The 25,858-nt window shown below is 46.4% G+C and overlaps 1 protein-coding gene across 1 annotated transcript in view; it reads right to left on the bottom strand.

Moving 5' to 3' along the window:
- Positions 1-25,858, bottom strand: part of LOC308227393 (sphingosine-1-phosphate transporter SPNS2-like) — a gene marked incomplete at both ends in the record, with an annotated part of 122,262 nt that overhangs the window by 4,259 nt on the left and 92,145 nt on the right. The window contains 2 exons of the mRNA XM_080629949.1: positions 9,332-9,495; positions 20,204-20,302. Coding sequence (XP_080486075.1) covers positions 9,332-9,495; positions 20,204-20,302 — 263 coding nt within the window. The remainder of the gene's footprint in view (positions 1-9,331; positions 9,496-20,203; positions 20,303-25,858) is intronic.

The following is a 25,858-nucleotide window of genomic DNA, read 5'->3' on the forward strand; positions in this document are numbered from 1 at the left end:
AGTAAACACCGGAGGGAAACGGACACAATTTACAGATCTTCCCACTCATGTTTTCCGTCACTGCTGCATACTGTCAACACCCTCAAAACCAGGGGCAGCTACAAGAGGATATAAAGATTATTGTAGTTGGCCTGCCAGCAATACAAACAGGTAACACAGGACCAGGAAACACCGTAAGATCACACCCAACACATTATTGCATCTCATTCATACTCTGCTCAGACCCTGCTGCTTTGTCTCACCAGTATTTCACCATATAGGGATTTACAGCAGCATTTCGCTGGGATTTTGTCACATTTCCCTTGAGGACTTAGATTCAAACTGTTAAACGCACCAAGTTTCATCTGCTAATGCACAGTGCCAACAGGGCTGCACATGCAGGCACTGAGATTACGTAGGGATTTCTGCCCTTAAACCAAAGTCATCCATGGCTATTCTGCTTTCTGATATCATTTTGCTCACTGCAGAAGCCTCACTGCTGTCTTATCTACTGCAGAGTTCTTTGCCAGCTTGGCTTTCTACCACACTCGTAACAAACCGGTCCCAACAACACACCACCTTTTTGCCAGACACTGTCAGAAGAGCAAAACCAGCAGGCTGGAGGCTGGTTCAAGCATGTCCCTTTTGTGCCCTTCATTATACAGAGTTTTTAATCAAGCAGTGCACATGTCAGTCAATATGTTAGCCATTACTGTCCTCCAGTAACTAGGTACAATTGCCATTTTTACCTGCAGTTGGAGGGAGATGGCTTCAGTTCCCCACTCTACAACAGAGTTCTCCCAGGATGCTGAACAAGCTGCTACATGCCTCCATCTCCTCCCTAAAAAATAGCTGCAGAACATGAAACCTTAGTACAGCCTATTGCCTTCTGAGCACGGTGTAAGAACAGCCAAATCAAGGATTGCTTCCAGAAAGCATGTCCTTTTTTAGCTGAATTCAAGCTATTTTGATAGTTAAGTCAGTAACTTTGGGACAAGAGGCTCAAGATTAACAGTGTGTTACTGCAGAAACCCGGTGCTTTGATTTAAAAGGCTCCTGGTGTGCTGCAGCTGAAAACAATGACTGAAAGTGAAGCTGCAGGTAAGGTGAGCAATGATAATACATCAACCTAGAAAGATCTCAGTGAGCGGTACAGGGACAGGACTGGCTCAGCTAAAAATAGTCTACGCACTGATGCTTTGATAATCATAACAGGTTCATCCAGCCTCCCAGGAGCAGGGTCTGTTTGATGGAGCTGAGGTCAGTTTGCTAAAGGAAAAGGATGCTAACAACATTGAACAGAGAATCAGGCACAGGAGTAGCTCGCGCTGGAGTGGGAAGGCACTGGTTACTGTAGCTCTGCTGCCTGCTTGTGCTCACTCATTCTTACCTGAAGAGGAAGCCTGGGGTTTGTGTAAACCTGAGCCACTCCAAGGCTCAAACAGGACTGGGCTGTGGGCAGCCCTCCCAGTGGCCACTGGCATGGAATTGCCCTTCCCTCTGGACACAGAAATGGTGGAGGAGGCTGCAATGAGCAGCAGCTGTCACGGGCACAACCCGATGGGAGCTTTGTGCTGGCACTGGCAGGTGCTCCACCAGAGACACGAATTGGCTTAAATCCCCTTTTCTTCCTGCGCATCACCAGGTTTAGCCAACGGAGTATGATTATCATGTACAGCAAATAAGACAGCTTTTTCTCTCTGTACTCAGTACGGACCCTTAAAGCTGTGCAGACTGTGTTAGTATTTTCCATCTGTTCATTTAACCTAGGTGCTGAGCATGTTTGCCTCCAGAGGAAGAAACATAGGTCAGCTTCTAGATCTTCTCTTTAGCAGCTCTTGACAGAGAAGAAAACTGGCATCAGGAAAAAAAGCCAATAACCTTTCCTTCTATTTTTCCAGGCAGCTGCAAGAGAACAGGTATGACCATGAGCAGACAACAGCACTCATTTGGGTATCAAGGATGCAGAAGGAAATGAATGCCAGAGACAGCTCCTGCCTTACAGCTCTGCAGGGGACACTCATGTGGACTCCTCAAGTTAGGGAAGATGTGGGTCTCAGAAGCTGTCAGAACTTTGTACTCGAGTCTGCTTCTGAATGGATCATTCTGCCAGATATTGAAGAGCTCAGATTTAAAGTGGTGGGATTTCAACACCATGGAAGATGTTGGTACCATCATATTCTTACATCCACTGTAATAGTGGAGGAAAGAGGAAGTCGTGATTTTTCTTGGCATGATTGAATGGGAAAGGGGATAAAACATGACAAAAAAGCAGGTATGATGTAATTAAATCTTTAAACAGAAAATCCTGTAGAACTTCCTGATGCCACTTGATTACAAACATACTCCACAAGAACTGCCTTATGGTACCTGTCTTTTCACCAGCCTCTAAGCTACCATGTATTGAGGAGCTGTCCTGTTTTGCTCCACTGCAACAGTCTGGGCAAGCCCTGTCTGGCGTCTGGTAGTGGTGTGGCAGCAACTCAGTGAATGACCAAGCCAGAGCACTTAGGACACTCCTTACTGAAGAACTGGAAGTGTCTCTGTTTGGGGACAAAATGACCCAACCACAGGTAAATTCCTCTAACACACCTACAGTCACAGCTTGCTGAAAACCTGCCTTGCAGATTTCTCCACGTGAAGAGGTCATCTACTCTTGATAAAAGTCAATACCTTCATAAGATGCTTTGTGACCGTTCCAGGCTGCAGGAAACAGACTAGCAAGGCTGAATTTTGCATTATTTCTTCTATTTCCTTGTGTCAGGAAGGGTTTCTGGCTTGGAAAGCTGCCTTCTGCTCAGTGCTCCAGTCACCTGTGTGGAATCTGATCAGATTTCCTATCTGTGCCAGGGCTGCCTTAGCAAAGAAACTGCCTTGGCAAGAGCTTAAAATACCTCTTGGAGGGCCTGATAAAGTCTCTCCCTGCCAAGAACTATCCTTTGCAATGACGATGCAAATTGACATATTGAATCCACTGTAAGCATATGATTTAAGTGCCCCTTGTACCTTGTGGGCAAGTGCTTTCAGTCCTGTTTTTGGGGACAGCATCTGGCTTCCTGAAGCCTGCAGCAGAGTCAGTAGCCAAGACAGCAGTAGGACTCCAAGCAGTTCTTGATCTGGTGCTGCTTTTGGACAAGGACACTTTGCCTTATAACTTCAGGCACATGGAGAAATTCCGTTCTTGCTGCAGAACAGCACTTAAGTAGCTAGGAATAGTCTAGGAATATTGTTTTGCTTTCTTGGTGGCACAGAAGATTAACCTCAAAAGGTCAGTGCATGTGGGGAATTGATGGGTTGAGAGAACCATGAAGTTCTGCCTGCAGCCTCTTCCACAGCTTGCAGTTCCAAGAGCGTTGCCAGCACCAGCTGGCTCAGTCCTCCTGCCTGTACTTAAGCGAAGCTCCTGCTGCCAACAATTAACTTTGAACAGCATATTTCAAACGCCATGAGCATTTTGAGTAAGGACCACAATTGAGCTCCAAATGGCTGTGAACAACCAAACTGACCTTTGGCATCTTCCTGCCTAACCTGCAGGAAATCTGCAAGTTGACTAAAGCAGCAGAACAAATCAGTGGTTTTTTCCTGTATGAGACCATATTTTCCATCTGCATGAAACCGGCAGCTCCCAACTGAAGAACCAAACCAGCATTTAAAATTCATCCAGTCCCAAGCTGTTACATTCCAGTATTTGCTCCGTTTATGGAGATACAACCATGGTGAGTGAACAGGGAGAAAAAAACCCAGGCTTTTCCCACCACTGATAGAACTACTTACACTTTCACCACCTCTTCCCTTTATAGTCTCAACTCTTTAATTCCACATAACCACATAATTCCCTCTGCAGACACATGGTCTTTATCATGCCACCCTCGGATATTCAAAACACAGCCCTTGCCTCCTTCCATCGTGACAGATCCTCTGCATCCTAATCTAGGCTTTTTGCTGTAAGTTCACATGCTTTCAAAGGCCAAGGATGTCTTATCTGGGCTAAGAAAGCATTGTGAGTTTCTATCATTGTGGGCAATGTTTAATTATTGTTCTTCTTCCGTAAAGTAAAAACTAAACAAAGCAATCACATTATTCCCCTAAATAGCTAAATATCAGCAGTGAGTGAAGTGCTCCTCGCATATCCCTTTATGGGTGTTGTTAAAATCCACTTGCTGGCTGCGAAATCCTCAAATCCAAACTCTGCTTCCATGCAGCACTGTGATGTATCTCCATAGTAAGTGTCCAGCCTCTTTAAAATCCCCCTTGCAACACATCTTCAAATATTTCATAGAAGAAATGCTCTTTTTAGTGATGCCAACTCCCAGAATGGCACGTGCTCTGCACCACTCTAGTGCGCCGGTGTCATAATACCTGTGACACTACTAATGGAGGGGACTCTCCTTTGATGGCAATAACATGGGGTTGTCTGATGGGTCCTTCCTGTCTCTAACTGCTGCCACAGAAACATCAGAAAGAGAGAGCTGACAGCTCTGGGAGTCCTTCCCCTGCCCCACATAATAGAATCTGCAAAGCAAAAATAAGGTCAGACACTTTCAAATTGCTGCAATAGGAGAACAGGGAGATCTTTTATATCCAGGTCTAGAAAAGGCTAAAAATAAGCCTGATGGGAGGCAGAAGACAGCCCGAAAATGGATTATTCTCATTTTCCCTGTAATTTAATTTGCAGCAGGGCTTGGTTACGACAGCAGACACGGTGTGTGGACGAGGGAGGGCTCTTTCTGTGGCTTGCACTAGCTTGTCTGTAATGAGTGTTTTCTCTCTCATGTTTGGACCCCCCGCATCCCAGATGAACTGTTCATCCGCACCGCTCCTCAGCAACAGTCTCCACACCTCAGCAAAGGTGTTAATATTTTTTTCCTTATTAAATGTTTGATTTTAATTTTAGGAGAAAAGAAAAACCTACAAGAGCTGTTTAAATAACCCGATTCTTGTGTGAACACAGGGGCGAACCCTTCAGGCTCGCAGGTCTCTCTGGAGTGCTGAGTGGCACCCAGTTAAATAAAATCCTTTTGTTCTGTCCAGCTCCATCAGTTATTTCTGCTGTTCGTGCCTGCACCAGGGATACACACTGCAGTTGCATCCTGCTGCCTGATCTGCATTGCTGTATCTTTGGCAAAAATAGCCAGCGTATAGCATGCAGGATGCAGAGAGGGACCGAACAATTATCATCCAGAGCATCTTTATGTACCTCTGGAAGGATACGGGGAAAAACCAGAAAATTCCACGTGTCCAGGTGTAAGAACAGGGATTAAATAAAAACCACATATTTAAAGAAATAATTTCGGGGGTAGAGTGTCCTACACTGCACAGGGTGGTGTTTCTTGGGAAGAATCCAGGTGAGTTTGGGTTTCCTCAGCTGGGAGTTGGAGGCAGGACTGCACGATCACCCCATGCAGCTGCAGAGCACTTGTGTGCTCACGGGCCTGTGCCTGGGCACAGACACAGCATCGTCCCACAGCGAAGCTCCAGGTGCTTCATGCTGACACTGACTGCCCAGGAAAGAATCATGTTATACACTAATTACATCAGTGATTTATATCCCTGGCACCCGAAAGGTGCCACAGCTTGGGAAAAGGGATTTTTTGCCCCCTTTTCATAATAAAAAGAGCACGTTCTTCCCAATTCCTGGTGAAGCCACTGCTTCATAAGAAGGATGTGGAGCTGTTGGAGTGAGTCCAGAGGGGGCCGTGGAGATGCTGCAAGGGGAGGAGCAGCTCTGCTGTGGAGCCAGGCTGGTTCAACCTGGAGAAGAGAAGGCTCCTGAAGGGGAGACCTTAGAGCAGCTCCAGTGCCTAAAGGGGCTGCAGGAAAGCTGGAGAGGGGCTTGGGACAAGGGCCTGTAGGGACAGGCCAAGGGGAATGGCTTTAACCTGCCCGAGGGGAGACTGAGATGAGCTCTTAGGCAGAAGCTCTTCCCTGTGAGGGTGCTGAGGCGCTGGCACAGGGTGCCCAGAGAAGCTGTGGCTGCCCCATCCCTGGCAGTGTTCAAGGCCAGGTTGGACACAGGGGCTTGGAGCAAGCTGCTCCAGTGGAAGGTGTCCCTGTCTGTGGCAGGGGTTGGAGCTGGATGAGCTTTAAGGTCCCTTCCAACCCAAACCATTCTCTGCCATGGCCAGACTGTTCGTGTACGTTCGTCCTGCAGTGGGTCTCAACGCGTAGTTGGGTCTCACAAATTTCCATCAAGCAGGTAAGAGAGAAACACAGTCCAGACAACAGCCATGTTTGCAAATAAAATACAACTGCTTTAACCCGCCTCTGCAGTAGCACAGAACAGGAAAGGAACAATGATACAGACAAGTGAAATCGCAGCAGGAATTGTAGTTGAGTGCTTTAAAAAAAGAACTGGAGTAGTTATTATTACTAGTGCCTAAGAGCTCCAGCAGAAACCTTTCTTAACCATTTTTTCTCTTTTACCACTTTTCAAGGGTGGGATTAAGTTTGTATTATAAAAATTGCCCCAAAAAGCATTGGATTATAGTAGAGCGATGTGATGTCCTGTACTGCATTCTCGGCTAGTCCTAAGTCTACTAAAAGCCTCTTTAAGCTGTCAGACTTCTGAAGCAGCATGGAAACAGTTATCAAAGAATTGTGATTTTTAAAAAGAAAGAATTGCCGCATAAAGAATGTTTTTATTTCTCGTGAGAGGGGCAGCTTTGTGACTGGAATTCCTGTGCTAAAATCGGAATCTGCAAAACATGCCAGGAATTGCGGCAATGATAGAAGTAGTGTGAAAAAGGGTCACGAGGCACTGAAAGCCTGGACATTCTGTTTTTGAAAGGAAGTGTGGTGGCAACTGGAGGAAGCCTTACAGGAAATGGGTTGCTCTCCTGATGCTCCGGCCTGCCTGGAAGAAGAAATTATCTCTAAGCAAAAGCCCAGAGACCATTGAACAAAGGAACAAACAAACAGAACAATCCTAGCAATAAAACCCCAAAGTGCTTCTCGCAGGAGCAGGGAACGCTTCATTTCCATAGGCAGAGCTGCAGAGAGCAGCGTTCCACTTCTCTGCTTCCATATCAGTTCATTAGAGAGGTCTGCGACATCTGCCCTGCGAGCCCTGACCCCACTGGTGATGAATGGGTTCAATCTCTGGCCTGTGACACCAGCGTTTGTGATTCCTGCAGGTTAATTGATTTCTTTTGGCAAAGCGCATTTCCAAGTCCTGTTGTCTGAGCAGCATGACCGACTGCAGCGGGAAAACAAGGCATCTTGACAGTGGAATGCTCCTGTACCTGACAAGCCATAGGTAGGATGCAAGGGAAGGCTGGAAGTCTTTGCCAAGGGTGCACAATGCCAAGTGCAGATGGCCCGTCCCATAGGTGGGAGCTGGACGTTGGATCTGGAGTCCAGCGTGGAGTTTTAAGCTGCTAATAGCAAAGTGCTCTGTTGTCTTTTCTCTCCTGGCAAGCATGCAGCTAGTAACAAACAAACCCTCTGCCATGAATCCTTCTGAGGAGACCACTGAACCCATCAGCAAGGGGAGGCGGGACCCCACCAGCAGCACAGACACTGCAGCACATGGCAGGGAGTGTTTTAGTGAAGATACTGATCTAAGCTGCACTCTCCAGGAATCTGCAGGATGCCAGGGTATTTTTAACGTGAGAGTGGGCACGTCTTGGAAACCGCTCTGGGAGTCGTTTGAGAGAAACCATTTTGTTAACTGGTATTTATGACAACTGTTCTCCCCCCGTATCTGCGCACGTTGGTACACGAGGGGGATTTCATCTGCCGCGCTGTATCACTGCCCTGTCACCAAACACACCTTTCGGCTGCTTGCAGCAAAAGAAAGACACCCTGAGCACCTAGAAACTTATGTTCTTCTTGCCATGTCCGCAGATGTTCACTGCTTAGATCTGCATGTACAGATCATGTGCACCATTACAGAAATAGGGCTGGAAGGCAATCAGTGCAGTTCCCAACTGCAAGAATGAGCCAGGGTGACCTTCAAAAACACGGGACAGTTTTCATGCTTCTCCTAATGATCTACTGTAGCATTTACCTCTTTTTTTCTCTTCGGAAGTTCTTCCTAACACCTGATCCCCAATTTCCCTTCTTGCAACATAAAGCCCTTATATGCAGGTAACAAACCAGGTACACGTCAGTCATGTCCCATCTCCAAAGACACACTGAAGTTCAGCTTTGTAGGACTTGCCCTCCGTACAAGATATATAATGAGGTCTTGTTTTTTCCACAACACCTAAACAACTCATTAGAAGGGGAATGTATATACCTAAAGGCACCAGGAGGCAGAAACTCCTTCCTTTCTCTGGTATTTATGTGTTAGGAAGAGGCAGGTGGAACTGATCTTACAGGGCCACAGCACCATCTGCGGCACTGCTCCCAAATCTCTTTCATCCATCTGATACGATAGTGTGAGCCAGCAAGTATCACCCAAACTGTTCACTCACTTATGTCAACTCCCAAGCACCTTCTTTTCCTCCTAGCTGTACTAAGTCTAGTGACAAGATGTGCCAGGGCCCCTCTCCTTACGGCACAGCAAGGGATCCTCCGCTCTCTTTGTCTGCACGGTTTGGACAGGCTGTTAACGTCTGCATTGTCTCCCACTCCCCCAGCAGGAGAAAGGCGCTGCAACATCGGACTAGTCACCTACCCACATGTTCAGCATGACATTACACATAGATACTCTTATTTTTTGACAATTAGGAGAAAGAGACTAACCCCAGCAGTTTGTATGTCATGTGGAAGCGTCTTCTGAATTACTGTAGTTGCCAACCGTGAGGTGGTCCGAATCGGTTTCTTTACTGAAAAACAGTAGCTTTCTTTTTACAAGCTGCAATAAGGGACTGGGAAACACTATGCTTGTTACAGCGACCCTTGAGCACCTCTGTCCCCACACACAGCCTGCTTCCTTCTTGCCTGATGCTCCTGTGTGTTCGGGGCAGTGAGCAGGGCACAGGGGCTGAGGTGGGACTGTGCGCGCAGCGTTCACCATCGAGCTCTGTAAAGTACCTCTGGCTCTTCACCCAACAGGCCATTGGTTCCAGCACACAGCAACCCCTCACTACAGATGGCCTGGGCTGTGGCATGCTCACGCAAGGGTACAAGGGGCCTGTGACCTCAACTCCTGTGCTCCCCTCCAGGCCGTATGGCCAACAACCGAGATCCACCAGAGCAGAAGCGTGTAAAGGATGCCCAGCCAGCCAGACCCAAGCCCCTGTGCTTCGTGCAGCCTCATGCACTCTGCTGAGCTGAGGTTCTGAACGCACAACCCAACACCCTTTATCTGGAAGGACCAATGCCAGGCAAAGAGAACAAGCATATTGTTCAAGAGAGAAAAGAGGCTGCGCGGTACCTCCCCGTTTGCAATCGCCACGTTACTCACTGTTGTTCAGCTTTGGCTCGGTCACTTAGGAAGAAGAGGGCTGTGGCCAGGAAAAACATCCCTCCCAGGACAACGACAAACGGGCAGAGCATGAGTGCGTACCCCAAGCTGAGGAACTCCCACACTGGGGACTCCTTTGTGCTTTGTCGGATCAGGTCTGAGATCTAGGAGAGACAGGCAAGATATTAGTCACTCTGATGAAAAAGAGACACGGCAACGGCGAAGGGAACAGGATTCCCTGGGCTGCCCAACCACCCACTGAACATATGCATGAGGTTTAAAATGGAACAGTGCGTTCAGTGGAAGCTGAACGTCCCTTGCACGCTTCAGCCTTCCACATGCCACTCTGGAGCCTGGGCAACTCACGCTGTGAGCAGCTTGGCAGGGGTTCTCCGCTCCCTGTCACTCTTCCGGCCTGATCTATTACTCCTCCTACAGCCCTCTCCATCTTCTTCCTGGCTGCTTCCGTGACTGCATCCGTGGGTGTCTCACCTGGCTGTACTGAGCAAGCCCCCAGGGTGCCACGCAGGCATTGCTCAGCGGGTGAGGAAGACAGACATCCACCTTCCACAGCGTCTGTCAAGTCCTGCTTACTCCTACACCTTACCTACCTGTCAGCAAAAGGAGGCATGAAATTACATTTCTGTGTATTGAGTGGGAAGGGGGAAACGTTTTGCACAGAAGAAACCCAGAGATCTCATCTGATTTTCAGAAACACAACCCCAACACGGGGATTTGCATCCCCATGTCTGCGTTATGGGCCTTATTCCCTCTTCTAAGCACCTCAGCTTGCTGCTTCGGGGTGTGATTGTGTGCAAGGTGTGACTCTGCCCCCAGGCTCAGACCAGGTCTGTTGCACAGGGGCTGTGCTCACGCCTGAGAACCACACACACCAAGTTTGTGGGTAAGGCAGCCAACACCATTATGATAGGAAGCGAATGCAAGTCTGTGCTAACACGAAGGAGCAATGACGTGCACTGGCAGGATTCAGTTCATAATGAAAAGCTTTTGCTAAAACTCAGTAATATTTAATGACTGTAGCTGAAAGAATCACATTTTAATATTTACAGCCCAGCAAACAACTCTCCATAAATCCAGCAGAGCAGTAGCAGCAGCAGGGTGGGTCTCAAGGCATTGGGCATTTAAATGTCCAGCGCTGGTTTTGTCTGTGACCTTTTGTTGAGGCAGTTTATACCATGAGACTGCAGGGAATTTGCAACACAGAGCCCTGCTGCTGTTTACACACACAGATCCGTTCCAGGAACAGGCAAAGCTTCTGCAGCAGCTTCGGAAGTGCTGCTGGTGTGGTTTAAGCAGCTGAACCCAGGACCATATACTGCTGCTAATAAAAGAGGGCATCAGACACAAACTACAAGCAAAATCCGACATTCCAGGCTTAAATCTTGACAATCGAGTGAGAAAATGTCACAGGCAGCAGAAATCACCTATTCACAGCCCTGCAGCCAGCTGTAGCCCCTGGAAGGGAAAACGTGTGTGAAGAGATGCCCCAGCAGAGGCCAAGCACGCTAGGAGGTCATAGAAGGATGATACTTGTGGAGTGTCCAGTGGACAGGTTGCAGCGTGCCTCAGTGGGGAAACTGGAGCACTGGTGGTCTCTGTGCCTTAATATCTGTCCTCCAGCTCAGCCCAGCTCCTATGAGAGTGAAGGAAAGGAGCAGTGGCCAGCCTGACGCTGGAGGTGAAACCACTGCACACAAAAGAGCAGAGGAGTCTTTCAGGATGGGGCATTCGCAAGTAGAGAGGAGTGAATAAACACTGGAATCATGGAATGGTTTGGGCTGGAAGAGACCTTGAAGCTCACCCAGTTCCAACCCCCTTCCATGGGCAGGGACACCTTCCATAGCCCAGGTTGCTCCAGTGTTGCCTTGAACACTGCCAGGGATGGGGCAGCCATAGCTTCTGTGGGCAAGAGCGTGTCTACAGAAAGAACTGAAGGGGTTTAGCCAGAATTCTCCGTTTCATTCCCTGCCCTAGAAAGGGGGAGAAGAACATTTCAGTGCTTGGGATACAGTTAAGGAAGTGTTCCTGACCTCTCAGACAGGACTTTAGTCAGAGGGTGTAACACACATAAGGAAAACCAACAGTGTTATGAACCAGTCTTCTGTGAGAAATGATGGTTGAAGTCCTTAGGCTGAAGGCAAGCAACAGAGGCTATTGGTCTGAGAAACTTATTAGAAAATAGCAGCAAGACTTGAGTGTGAAAAGAACGCAGCCACAAGGAATTAGCAGAACGTGCACTGCCCCAGAGACATGGACAGCAGCTGGTAATTTATTCCCTCTTGTATCCAGACACCTTAATTCCCAACATTTCCCCGATTCTTCATTATGGACCAAAATCCGGCACTGAATCAGCCCCTCTATGTGCAATAGCCAGAACTGAGGCCATTCTGAAATAAATATAGACATTCTAAGCCACTTCTCATTTTGGGAAATGGATACGACTATCCTCCAAAAGGACCAGCCAATAAATCACTCGACAAATTGACATGATAAATCAGCAGCAGAGGATGAAAAGCCAGGCATGTGCTCCCAACTCCTTTCTCTTATGGATGATATGACATTAAAGGCTAAAACCAGCTTTGAAAACAAAGTCTCCAACAAATAAAGCTCCCAGCGCAGCTCACCCCACACCTTCCCTCCATAGCATCATGTTGACCTTTTATACCAACAAATTTTGTTAATATTGAACCTGCTGTGTTTTTCAATTTTAACCCCCGTACTCTGTGAACGCACATTGCAGAAGCAGCAGTGTTCCTCCCACTGAGATAGAATTCTTCCCACCAAGCCAGCTGGGCTTTCTCATCTCTCTCCCCTAACCCATGTCTGCATCTCATCTCTAGAACTTTATCAGGACCCACATATATGTTTTTGCTGTTAACTTAGGAGTCACTATGCCCTGTGGGTTTGTTCCATGCAGTTACAAGCCACCTGCTAAGACTGGAACTTTGGCATCTCCTTTCAAGAGGGCACAGGACATAATTACAGACTTGGGCTCCAAGAATGACATACTGTTTGCCAAATGCTCTGCTCTGTATTGCCAGGTTTTGACTTTCCAGGCCCCTCGCAGTGGCAGCATCCTGATTTGTCTAACTGTGATTTGGCAAAACCTAACCTAGCATCGTATTGGGTGCCCTCTATCACGAGTCAGAACAAGCGAGGGTTGCACGCACAGCAGTGCCAGTTCTCCCACCCGGCGCCGTGTGTGGGATTCCGTTCTTTGTTCTGCCAATTGGTAGGTGGCAAAAAACCTCCCAAACATTTATCCAAGATGTGGGGGTGGAAAATCAATGAGGAAATCCTGCTGCTGCTTTGCAGTCTAATCAAAAGTCTTTGATAACATCCTAACTGCAAAAGTTCACATCGTCTTTTCCCTCCCTGTGTAAAATAGATCTTCGAATAGAGGCATGACTTTGCTAAATAAACTTTAACTCATGGCACTTCTACCACAGAATACAAACGGCCTGTATTCAGGCAGTGGCAGCCAACTGGATGGAGTCCAGCTAGAGAAAAGGCTCACTTTCTGGAGGACAAACAATACAGCTCCAGTGGGCATGATCCAGAAGCCCAGAATCTGTGGCTGTGTCTCAATCTGAGTGCAGAAGACAACGAAGAGAAAAAGGGAAACTCCATTACCTTCCCTGGGAAGCATGTGCTGTGTGGTCTGGAACACCGGACGGGTCCCCGATGTCGTAACACATCAGGCCCCAGGAAGACGTCTTGCTTCTGTGTCCCTGTCCCTCCTCACCAGCATGAGTGGTTAAATTCAACTGATTTACTAATTAGACAATGTAACAGTGACAACATCTTTGAAATGATCATTCCATCTACTCTGCCTCATTGCTGAGTCAAACAGCTCAATTCCTCTGCAGCTGCTTGATTTCTCTGCGTTTCTGACACTGCCTCTTGGGCACGAGTCTTGCTACATAAATGATGTTTGCACTGCAGCGTCTGGCACAAAGACCTGATTTGCATCATTACCAGTTTGATACAAGCCAGGTCCTCCCTGGCTCCTTTCTTTTCAGGATCCCTGTAACACCACAGTGGTTTGGGGCTCACCCACTCTGAATTCAGAGATGCATGGGAAAGGTTTCTTTGATTTATTTCTCCTTAAATCTAACATGAGTGCAAATGAAGACTAGAAACAAAAATAAGGCATTTTGTAAAGTGAAAGTAAATTTGCTGGGGCTGTGGGGGAGCACAAGCATTTATACTGTGCTAAATGGCATGAGAAACACACTAGACAAAGAGGAAGTAAACCTGACTCGTTTATTCTATTCATTCAGAAAACTGCAGAAAGGTAAAAGAAATTAAAGTCTAAAAGTTATTCAGTTTTAACCTTGGCATGTTGGGATGTTGGAGGGGAAAAAAAGCAAAGCGTCTCGTTAATTGTGCCTGTCTGAGATCACAAGCTCATTTAATACTTGGTGACAGTATCAATATCCTGCACTGGTGCTGGTACCCGAGTCTGCCCCAGCAGTACCCGCAGCAGGGATTCCTGCACTGCTTCCGCACTGGGAGTGTGCAGGGTCCTTGGCAGCCCAGAGGAAGAGACCACTTATTTAATGAGATTTTAGTGCACAGGAGTGGCAGAGCAGATGGGACAGAGCTTGAAATACTTGAGTGACACCACGATGAGCTCTGGATTTCTGGGCCTTCTCTAACGAGATGCTTTCACATACTTTAAACCTCCGTTTATCGAAACTACAGAGAACCTGCACTCGTAACCAGAGGCACAGGAAGCAGGCACACAGCAGGTCTGGAAAGAACCTGGACAGGCGGTGAGCCCTTGGCAAAGAGGGTTTGGTATATGGGAAGTCATTCGGGTTTTTAACGCAGGCTTAAACCTTGTCTGTTGCTGAGTCATCACAAGCGGGCAGCTTGTTAGCTCGTTGCAATGATCAGATAAATCCTATGTGGATTGGTCTCCAGGTGTTTAATTCCTCCTCTTTTTTTACAGCTGACAGCCATGTCAAAGATTGGGCCTTTCCTGCACTATGAAAAAGGCTTTTATTTACTCAGCTCAGCCTGGACCAGAGAAATCCTCAACTTAAAGTTACTGCCTGAAGAAAGAGCTAATAAGGATGAGGGGCTGGGGGCTCTCTTCCTCAGTGTTTCCCTGACCTACGTACATCAGATGTTGGACTGCAAGGGCAAGTCCCATTTTGCCCACTGCCGTCTGGGTCATGCACAGCACGAATGCAGGGGAAGACCTCTACAGGAGTGATACCATGGGGCTACAGCAGCCAAGTAGCTGGCATTGGGTAAAGAAAGAATGATAAAAACCATAAATGTGTGCCACATCTCGACTACCATCTCCATCAGGTGATGGAAGATGCTGCCAATACACACTCATACATACTATAAATGTTAGAACAGGTACCATAGAATCATAGAACAGTTTGGGTTGGAAGGGATCTTAAATCTAGTTTCAGCCCCCTGCCACGAGCAGGGACACCTTCACTAGACCAGGTTGCTCAAACATGATGCAAAAGGCAACAAGACAGAGAGCTCCATTGCAGCCTTCGTCCCACATCAGCACTGGAATACCCCCTGGCAGACCGTAAAGCAGAGAGCGATGCTAGCAGAACAACCTGCACATTGTTGTTACAGGATATGCTTGCCTTTTTGAACTCGTGCTCATCTCACAGCCAGCTCTGGCAGAAGAGGCAGTACTTTGTAATCACTAGCAAGCACAGAATGGGCCATATTTGAGGAATGGCTGCATAGGCCAGACAGGCACAAACACCCAGCCTGCAGCATCACATCACAATGATACACTTCATTCCACTTTTAATTCAGGCGCTGGTGGATTTGAGCCCCAACAGGCTGTGGCCTGTTTTAAGCCAGCAAACTAAACTGGAAGAACTGTTATTCCACTGTAAGCACTGTAAGCACAGATCTACACTGAAGTAGCCATAACATTTTGAACTATAGAATACAAATTTTAAACTATAATACATTAACTCCACTTCCTCAGACAGGCAAGTCTTTACATATAGGACTTCTTTGTATACACACGTATTTACTTGGATGGGTAAACACCTTTGAAACCAAACCCACAAAAAGGCTGTTTCTAACTGGGACAAGGAGGTGTGCAATCTGCACCTTCCGTTATAACTTTCATTATAGAAGTATCTTAATTGCTGCATTTACTCCAGTTTTGAGTTACCCCTAATAAATGTTGATCTGCCTTCCTTGATACTCTGCCCCAACGACAATTAACACTGTTCTGCTAACTACCTGCTGAGGGAAGGTCATTAGCATCCTCACTGTTGAAGTAGCTCATTAGATCTAGTTTAGGAACCTACTCACCTCAGAAAGTTGGGGCAGGGAGAAAAAGGAAGGGCAAAAAGTGATAAGCTTATTCTCACGTTTTTTTCCAGGTCATACCAGGAGCAGCACAAAACAGAACAGAACAGCTCCAATTTGCTTACAAGTAACTACAAGGTCCCTCATGCTCAGACCTCTTTTTCTAAAGGAGGCTGTTCAAAAAGGAGATGCCTCTTGAGACACTTGTGAGCTCTGCTGTGGTGAGCCACCATTCCTGGCACTGCAACCCAACACAGCATTCAGTCCTGGGGTCTGCCAAGAGGGGACCCCTCCGTTTAGGTGATGCTGCTATTTGCATGACCCTCAGCACCCAGAAGTGTGATTTGGGTCCCCTCGCACACAGCCTGGCTGCCAGACCACGCCACACTGTCCTGAAGCTGCCTGGCAGGAGCAACTGGAGGTCATATCCCTCAGGCAAAGCTGAAGCAGCAGTAGCCAAGGAGGTCGGGCCAGGTGGGAACCACCAGCAGTGGAGGACAGGGAGTAGCTTTTAGCCCATCAAGAGGTGCTGGTGGAGGAGAGCTGATCTCTGGCACTTTAAAACACCATCCTCAGACACTGATGTTGCCAGGTGACAAGCAGATACAGACAGGTTTCAATCCCTAGACCTGATGGATGGTTGCACAGGGAGGATGAGGAAGAATTTAATAACGCAGGAAGCTAACAGGAGAGATGACAGCACCAGAGCAGCAAGGGCAGTGTGTGCCCATAACAGCAATTCCCCCGGCACATGTAGGGAGAACAAAGGCTGGAGTCGGTGCCCGTTTCTCATCACAGCAGGGCAAGGATGGAAGAGGAGAGCACTGCTGTGCTCAGCTGGGAAACAAATTACAGACTTGGAGGAAGGAAAGGAGGAGTGCCAAGGCACAGCCTCAAAAGAAATAAATCACTGCCTGCACTTGCTTTTCCTGAAGCAAAAGAGTACATCGGTGAGTGGAAGGAGACTGCTGTTTGTGCAAAGGAATAACATAAACCCTGAGTAGGGAAGATGTGCATGTGCACAGAGGAACACGGGTGCAGGCTCACTGGCATGTCTCACAAGTACTTAATTTTGAAAGGCCACAACGATATAACTAGGATTAATAATACAAAGAGCTGAAGCTATGATACAGCCTGAAAAGGGTTAACTGCGCTTTGCATTCTGCTGCTAGCTGCCTCCACTCAGCTCTTCTAAGCCTGAGATGTTGCCTAGGTATTGGGGCACAGGAAGAACAGTTAGAAGACTTTTATCTGATACTCAAGGTGAGTGGTAGGATTTGGGGTATTTCTCTTAACTGTTCTGTGCTTCAGCAACCATGTCTGCATAGTGAGACCTTTCAAAGACAGAAAAGTACTAAGATGCCTGGGTGTAAGGCACTGAACAGGTGAAATTTCTCACTGACTATCTCAAGGATAAAGCATGAAATCACAGTCTGAGTCATTAAATGGGAATTATTTAAACTCTGCAGGTTATCACAAAGGTCCTGAAAAACATACAGTTATCTAGAAATAAAACTGTCTCATCTAATGAAGTACTCCAGCAATGCCTAGTCTTACTTGTGAACGAATAGGCAGCACTGATTTATAGTAATTGATCCCAGTGCTTGGCAAGTAGTAAAACCCTATGCAAATTAAAGCTGCCACCCTAAAACTGCATTTGTAGAACTTCTTTGTAAGTCAATCTTAAGCCTTTTTACCATAATAAAAGTTATCCATATTTAAAGAGACATGAAACATAACCATACATACATGCTTCTTCCCACCTAGCTTTTAAAAACTAACGTATTTGGTGCTTTGGGTGTTTGCAAGGAGCTGCCCTGCAAGATTTGGAACTAGGGGGATTAAAGAAAAATCTGAATCTGACCTTCAGCTCTGTGGCACACCAGGGAGCAAGGGAGCAGCCACACACTGGAGGCTGCAGCTGTTATGTGCCTTCTACATGAGGATTATAAGATCAATACAGCATTTATTGGTATCCAGCAGCCCGCGACAACTTAGTCCTACAAGGACACGGGTGTCTGATTCCTTATTAAGAGCACTACGAGAGGGAATCTCACTATGAACTCATCAAAACTAGGTAAGATTCCAGCCATATTTGATCAAAACACTGCTCAGTTAGGGAGGGAGCTTCAGGTGGATTTTGTAAGCAGTCAGAAGACCTGGCAGATCCTCAGGATCTCAGGTGAACCCCGAGGCATCAGGAGCTGGGTTTCCCTTCTTCGGAGCATGCCTGTTACTGCAGCTCATCTGATTTATCCTGCCTTCTGCCTCTCTCTTTCCAGACCGGCACTCTGCTCTCGGTCTGCTTCATTGTGGCTCTGCAGTAACAGCAGTGTGAGTTGATGGGGATTCCCAGAAGGAGTATGGGTACGGGGTTCCCAAATTTCCTTTAAAGCCAACAGGAGCAGGTAGCTTAGCTCCCACTGCCTGCCTTGAAAATCCTAGTCATAATCCAGGCTGCTTCTGTAGCCTGCCTAAGTGAGCTGTCCGTGCTGTGTAAAGGTCTCCATCCCACAACAGCCACACAATTCCAGTGACAAACACCAGCAGGTTTTAACAACCAAGGTGATTGCTTGTCTTAGCTCTGGTTTGTCCTTTCACTCTGAATACTATTTGGTTCTCTGTGTTATGTGAAAGCAGCTGACCTTTCAATCACTGTAGTACTGGGAGCATGAGTCAGCCCAGCCAGCCCAGAGGCTACAGAGATGGATGCTGGTGCTTTCAGTGACATGAGCACTTTGCTCCTGCTCTCCTGCCACAGAGACTGTACTTGGGTAGCCTCCTCCCAGATGAGAACTGCCCAACATGTACAGCATTAAAGTAATTCAAAATCATAGTTAATATTTTCCCAGTCTAAAGAAAGCCTAAGGCAGGCATTAAATTGAGGTTAAGCATATTTCAGGCAGGCATCCTTAAGTAACTCACAACTTGTTTGATCTCTGAACACCAGAAGGGCAAGGCACATTATTTCCTACAACCAAAGTTTTTAATCTGTGACACTACAGATCCCTAGGCGACTTTCAAGATTCACTGCAATCATTCAGGGTCCTCACCATTCCTCCCAGACAGCCCTCTTATGAGGGATGACAAAGAATGAAATGCAGTGGGGTCATCTGAGGCACCTCAGACCTGCCCTCATCACTGGCACCCACCTTCCGAGCGTGCCACCCTGCTCATTTCATTCCCCTACTTGCCATCCCCATGTCCCCTGCCCTGCACAAAGCATCGCTTCCACTGGTTCCTTTATTCTTGCCACTTTCAAATCATTTCTAATCCGAGTTCATTTCTCGCTGGGTACCCAGAACACTGAGGTAAACAAAGAGTAAACCAAACTGTACACATCGATTCTCTTAAAACAGTTCTCTTTCTTTGGTCCATTCGGCCTTATCTGTATCTGTCTCCTTATGTACACTTCAGAAGGCTACACAGCAACTTTATCACTTTTGAGAGCTGCCATTCATTCATTTAAATGTATATTTAAATATATAAAATATATAAAATTAAATATATATAAATAATTATGAGTAGATACACACACCAGCACCTATGTGATGAATAGATGAGAAATGATGGGGGGAGTTGTTTAAAACTAGGTCCGGAGCCCCCAGCAGCTATGCCACAGCAGTACTGAGCTGGAAGAGCACATCAAAGCTCTGCCTCTCAGGTGACAGGACTAGTGAAGATCCCAGTTACACCACTGGAAAACTGTAGCACCTCCAGCACAACAGGAGCAGTGCCACTTTGGGTTTACATGTAAGCTACTATATTTTATAGGTGATGATCTGTGTCCTCTGAAACTCAATGCATTGAACTCCACAGAAGGGTGCAAGAGAAAGAAATTATCCCAGTACATTTAGACTTCTTTTCCTCATTACGTTTCCCAAGCCTTATATTTCCAACTCTGAATGTTCTCTGATTGCCAGCTTTTGGAGCAGGGTCTTTTGTTTTGCTCTGCACTGGGATAATGGTGGCACCAAAAGACACATCTCCAGTCAAACCAAGGCCAGCAGCTGCACCAGTTATAGGAAGGAATACTACTAATAAACCCCCAAAGAATACACACCCATCCTGCCATGGATTTACACCATCATTTCTTGTCACACAAAACAGGTTCAAAATACCAGCAGGTCAGAACAGCTGCATGTTGCTACCCATAAATAGCTATTTGGTTTATAAAACCAGATTAAGAGTTAAACACACACATAGGAGTGTTCCAATCTGATTTCTTATGGACCTGTGTCACACCACAGAAGCAACCACTTTCCCTTTACAGAGCTGTCTATTAGCTTTACGAGTGCCCTAGGCTACAAAGATTTGGAAGCTCACTTCTTGCTCCTATGCGGCCCTTCCAGGTTTAAATTGCAGCCCATCAACAACGCAAGCATGGATAAAAGTTGCACTTGACTGCACGGCTTCCCATTGTGCTTGTAAACACAGGCCTGCTTTCCCCTGCACCGTTTTACTTGGCATTTTAGATAAGCAGTTCATAAACAAAACTAAACATGGGCAAAACCCCTGCCAAAACCTGCTGTGAGCACTTACAAATCCAATCAGATAAGGACTGCCAGCATCTCCCAGGAGGTGTGAAGTGAAACTCTGCAAGGCCACTGCGGTTGCTCGGCGTGTTGGAATGACCACATACTGCAAAGGGGAAAGAGAAACAAATACATAAGGAAACTGGAGTAAGAACCTGTCCAACTGTCTTGTGTTGCTCAGTTTGATACCCAGGTCAGGACAAAGTAAACAAGCTCCCCCAGATACTGGTGGCAGATGCAGCCACCGTCCAGTCCATGGGTGGCTCAAGTAATGGGGAGCTGAGCTACACTTCCTAGCTTCCTAACACTCCTGAAGGCTGGTGCTGAGGGAAGGGAGCTCTGCCTGGTCTGCACTCCTCTCAGCAGCACTGAATGCATGAGTCTGACCAACAGCTTTGATCACAAGACACTTTGCTGCCTCTATTTGGCAGATGGGAAGAGTGAAGTCTGAGGTTGCCTGCAGCATGTTAACCTGCTCAGCACCACGCACCTTCCGACCCTGTAACCTGGGATATTGTGGGGTTTTCCATAATAAAGAGATCATTTTGTTTCTTAGAGCATATGCGATTCACATCAGTATGAAATTCACATCCTCACCTCCCATTCCATCTCGAGCCACTCGATTCTCAAAACTCTGCTGTTCCACTTGGGAAATGTGACAGCCACACTAGGAAAATTTCCACAGCCAAGATCCTGCAATTTGGTCTCCACTCCAGTGGGACATGGTACCCTTGGCCAGGTCAGAATCAGTCTGACTACACAGGATCGGTGGGAAACACAAGTTAGTTCCCTATGAAGGGACCACAGCCCACAGGAAACAGAGCCCTAACCAGGGAAGGGGATGAGAGATTTATAAAGGAAAAAAACCCAGCAACCTCTGCTCCTATGGAACGACCTTGATTTTATAACACACACTTAGGAGCAGAAAAAAGTAATTGTCTCCTGCATAAAACTTGGGAAAGAAGCTGGCTATGGATATCTGCATCAAGTCCACATATCCTGGTTTACAAATTGAGCTTGTCTTGATTTAAAGGCAGTAAGTAATGAGGAATTCAATAGGTCTCTGAATCCAAGTGAACTTTGTTGCCACTTGAAAGCACTGAATCTTCTTGTGCCTTTTCCTGTTGCTCTGAAGAGCCATCTACCCTGCCAGAAATTCCTCTGGTTTAGCTATTTGTAGATCATGATCCCTTTTACATGTCCACTTTCACTCTGATGGGCTTCCTCTCGTCTTTCTTTAGCCTTGCCAGTCTTCAACTCGCTCTTGCCATCCTTTCCTGAAGTCGTTTATTAATCAAATGTGACATTTCAGGACTGGCATATCCCCAGCTAGAGATACAAGGAGATCCGTTTACCTTGGCTGATGAGGGTAGGGAGAACTCACTGCTCAGCGGCAGCGTATCTCAGGGCACAGGAGCTGAAGAATTGTTTCAATGCTTCGACATTTTCTTTTAGGGAAAGGGATGAAAAAAGCCATGAAGAAAAGGATAGAAAAGAAACAGTGTTGAGAAAATCCAGACTAGAAGAGAACTGATGCCTGTTCAGAATGCTCATGTCATTCCAAGCAGAGGCAATTACCAGTGATGGGCAAAATTAGATTAAATGCTTTTCCTTAGGGTTTGACCATGTGCTTGCAGAATGACCTGCCAGTCCTTTCATTACTGGTTTGACGAAGCTGCAAACACACACTGCTAATGCACTTTGATGCCACGTATTAAACGGGTACTCTGTTGAACTCCTGTTGTGCAACAGGCGAGGAAAAGATGATCAGAACCAGAGCAGTCACCTGGCTACGGATGTTAGACACTGTCCTCCTTTGGCATACAGGAGCTCCAAACAGATTTGAAGGCTCATAGGAATCCCAAGAGGAAAATAAGGTCTAGGCTTCATTAGAGACACAGAAAAGTACTGAAGGTCACGCTGTGAAACAGCAGAAGAGCCACACAATTCACTACCATTCCCCAAAGATGCAGGGTAATGGGTGCAACCAGGACAGATTAGACAGAAGAAAATGGAAGTAAAGTAAAATCAAGAGTGAGTTACTGTTGTTCTTCCCACCTGGCCCCAGCTCACACAGACGCAGTGGAGAAGTATTCTGCAAGAGCTGTTTGAGAAAGATAAAGGGAGATTCTACCTAATTCAAGAGATCACAGTTGTGTATATCTGTGAAACGGGATTTTAATCTTAAAATAGTTTAATTTCTATGCAGTTTATGCTAACAAATCTGGAGAAGAAAGCCTGGTTCTAGATTCTATCCATTCTCTTAGCAAAATAATAAAGGAAACGGCAAATTTATTAAAAACTTACCATTTGCAGGGAGTGGCAGTGAATTGGTGCCAGGTAGAGAAAGAAATCTGAATGACACCTGTGTGTGTGCGCATCTATGTATTGATACACACGAACACACACACATATATTAGCCATAATTCTGCATGTCTGTGTATTAAGCAGACATACAGGTTTGCAAGTATCAATGCAATCTGCAGCAAGACTTCAGTGTGCCCAGTTAAAGAAGTTATTGATGGTTGAAAGCACTGATATGGTTTGGCACTAGAAAGTACCAAAACTTAGTCAACTTACTCTGGAATTCAAGTCCCAAACACCTCTCCAACCCAAAACCAAGCAAGCAAATGAGCATGAGATTTTTCCTCCTCTTCTAAAAAGATACTGTAAACTAAAAGAGGCTTAAACCAGCATCTCTGAAACACCAAAAAATATCCACCCTACCCCTACTTAAAAAGCATTTTATTCTGATGGAGAGGAAGCAGTTGGTAGCAAACACTATCTACTGTTCTAGGAAGAGAGCAGTAAATTACAGCTCTCAGTGGGCATTTTGATACTAAAATAGACTTAAATTCAAACCATACATGGCCTGGTTTGAACATCCCGCAGAAGCTGGAGGTGGAAGAGCCACAGCAGCTGAGGAGGAAGTCCATGGGACTGTCCTGGCTCATCTCTGACTCCAGGTTCAGGGGCAGGCAGCACAGAGGATGGGAAGGGAGGCTGACCAAGCAGCTTTGGCAAACCTCTGCTCCTTAAATAGAGGTTTGGAAATGCCATGGTTTCCTGATGACATTGCCTTCCTGTAATGAAACCAGCAGAATGAGTTGGTCTGAATAAGTCAACCAGGAAAGCCAAGGAAAGATCACTCTTCCATCAAAGGCCACGCGCCAAAGGGGTAAGTTCTGGTTTTTACAAGAGTCTATAGGGACAGGCCAAGGGGAATGGCTTGAACCTGCCAGAGGGGAAACTGAGATGAGCTCTTAGGCAGAAGCTTTTCCCTGTGAGGGTGCTGAGGCGCTGGCACAGGGTGCCCAGAGAAGCTGTGGCTGCCCCATCCCTGGCAGTGTTCAAGGCCAGGTTGGACACAGGGGCTTGGAGCAAGCTGCTCCAGTGGAAGGTGTCCCTGCCCGTGGCAGGGGTTGGAGCTGGATGAGCTTTAAGGTCCCTTCCAACCCAAACCATTTTATAATGTTTATGTCTAAACTCTACTCTCTAAAACACTTTTCTACCCTTTCTGGGTCAGACAGTAACCTTCAGGACAATGCAAACCGGACTCTTTCAGCACCAAAGGCAAAGAAAATGCATGCTAACCCCAATCGAGCCACTATCAAAGCCTGGAGATAGTCCAGGTGTCCCTGTTGTAGCCACTGTTCAGAAAAGGCAAAGGCTGTGGTCCAGAGAAACCAGCCTGAGCGAGACCCTTCACCCAAGCCAGGCAGATGCTGTTTACAAAGAAACTTAACAGGAAGTCAAAGGAAGCCGACCTGGTCTCCAAACCAGAGCCAGCGTGGAGCAGCACACATCCACCCGCAAACCCTTGGCCCACAAAAGAACTGAGAGACACCCTTTGGCCTATCCTTCCTGGGTGTTTGAAGGGGTCTGTGAACCCTCATTCAAAGGCACCCCTCCTCCTGCCTTAAAATCCACACCACAGCACTCGGATTACTGGTGTGTGGAGGCACATGGAGAGAAGCAACAATGAGGACTTGTGGAAATGCCATTTATCTGCGGCTGTAAAAATAGGGCAGTATTTGATACTGCAGGAATAACTGCTGTTTATTTATAGGGAAGGTAATCAGGGAAAAATCAGCCTAAAAGAAGACTTTGACTCTACAGCATTAAAGCAGCTCCTCCAGGGCAGCTCCTGCCCATTTAAAACAGATGCATGGTCCTTCTTCCATGACTGTCAGGACTTGCATAAACTGGAGGATGGCAAAGACCTACGATTATCGTGATCTGACTCTTACACTGAAATGCCACCAAGGCTCTGCTCATCAGCTTTAGTTTTGGGATGTGATATGGAGGTAAAAAACCCACTACTAGGACCAGATTCCACAAAGTCCCAAGCCCTCAGCATGCCTCAGAATGTTGCCTGCTGCACTGAAGCTCATTCATTATGGCTGTTACAAGGCAGTTTTAATGCTACTTTGGGGTTCTGGTAATTTTAAGGGCAATTTGCAAAGATGGCAGATAAAATCTGTTTCATAATTAGCATGCTCCAGAAGAACCATCCTCCCCTTCCCTAAGCACCATCTGAGCATGTGCCTGGGAGGAGATGTGGAGAGTTGTACTCAGGAGAATAAGGCCTGCTTTGTACAGATTTGCATTTGGAACAAATATCAGCCTTTTAAGATCTGAGGCAGTGCAGAACATCCTGCAGTGCTGACAGCTTTTCAAACACTCAGCACCTTCTCCTGCAGACAGCTTGAGGAGCTGCGCACTGACCATTCCACTGGCAACAACAATAGATGCAATGGAAGCACAAAGGTAGGAAGAGCCAATAATTAATTGCGAAGATAATAAGCAATCATCCTTGCTTTGCCAAGGAAATTCAAGCTGCAAAACCTCTCAAGATGCTTACCAACTTGTCCAATAGGGTTCCTAAGCAGTCATGAGATCTGTGAATCTTGGGAGAGCTCTGATAAATCGTTTGGGATGCAGTTTCCGAAAAGCCTCACTTCTGGCATAATGCAATAAGTAGGAGCAGTGTTCAGCCAGCACTGAGAGCTTCTTATCCGTGAAAACAGGGTAATATTTATGTATAGGATCAAAGTGTTGTTAAGCTTAGGCTAATAATGCTTTTAAACTCCTTACTAGCCTCAGGCAAGAACAGACACCCTTCTGATTACACCAAATAAATAGTAATCAGTAGAAATTAATTTGCCAGACATTAAAAGTGCATCTTGCTAAAGCATATCCACACCTTTCTCTGGCTAGGACTCCTTAACAAAGCTGCCTGTCAAACATGGTTATAGTCCTGGCTCTCACCTATTGCCTGACTAAACATCCTCTCAAACCCCTTGTGTAACAGGAATGCACTTCAGACCATCTGTTTACAGGCTTGCACTGACCTAAGTGGATGTTTGCATGTATTTGTATAGCACTTTTAGAGGTCTGCTTATGCTGATAATGCATTAAGCTGGGCATTATATAGGACACTCACTTCATTTTCCTAACAGACAAGCTTAAGTGTTAGCATCAGTCACCAAACTCCAGTTTTTAACAGGGTTTTAGTTTCTTTCCCATGTTTTGGAAATTGGAACTAGGAGATTATTTCCAGTTATTTCCAATCTCCCAATTCTCTTGCACTAAAGCAACACAAATAACTGCATCCCTACAAAATGCAACTCTCTATAGGATGCTGGTGAGACAGATGGCA

This window comes from Psittacula echo (genome assembly GCF_963264785.1).
Source record: "Psittacula echo genome assembly, chromosome: 15".
Taxonomy (NCBI): Eukaryota; Metazoa; Chordata; class Aves; order Psittaciformes; family Psittacidae; genus Psittacula; species Psittacula echo.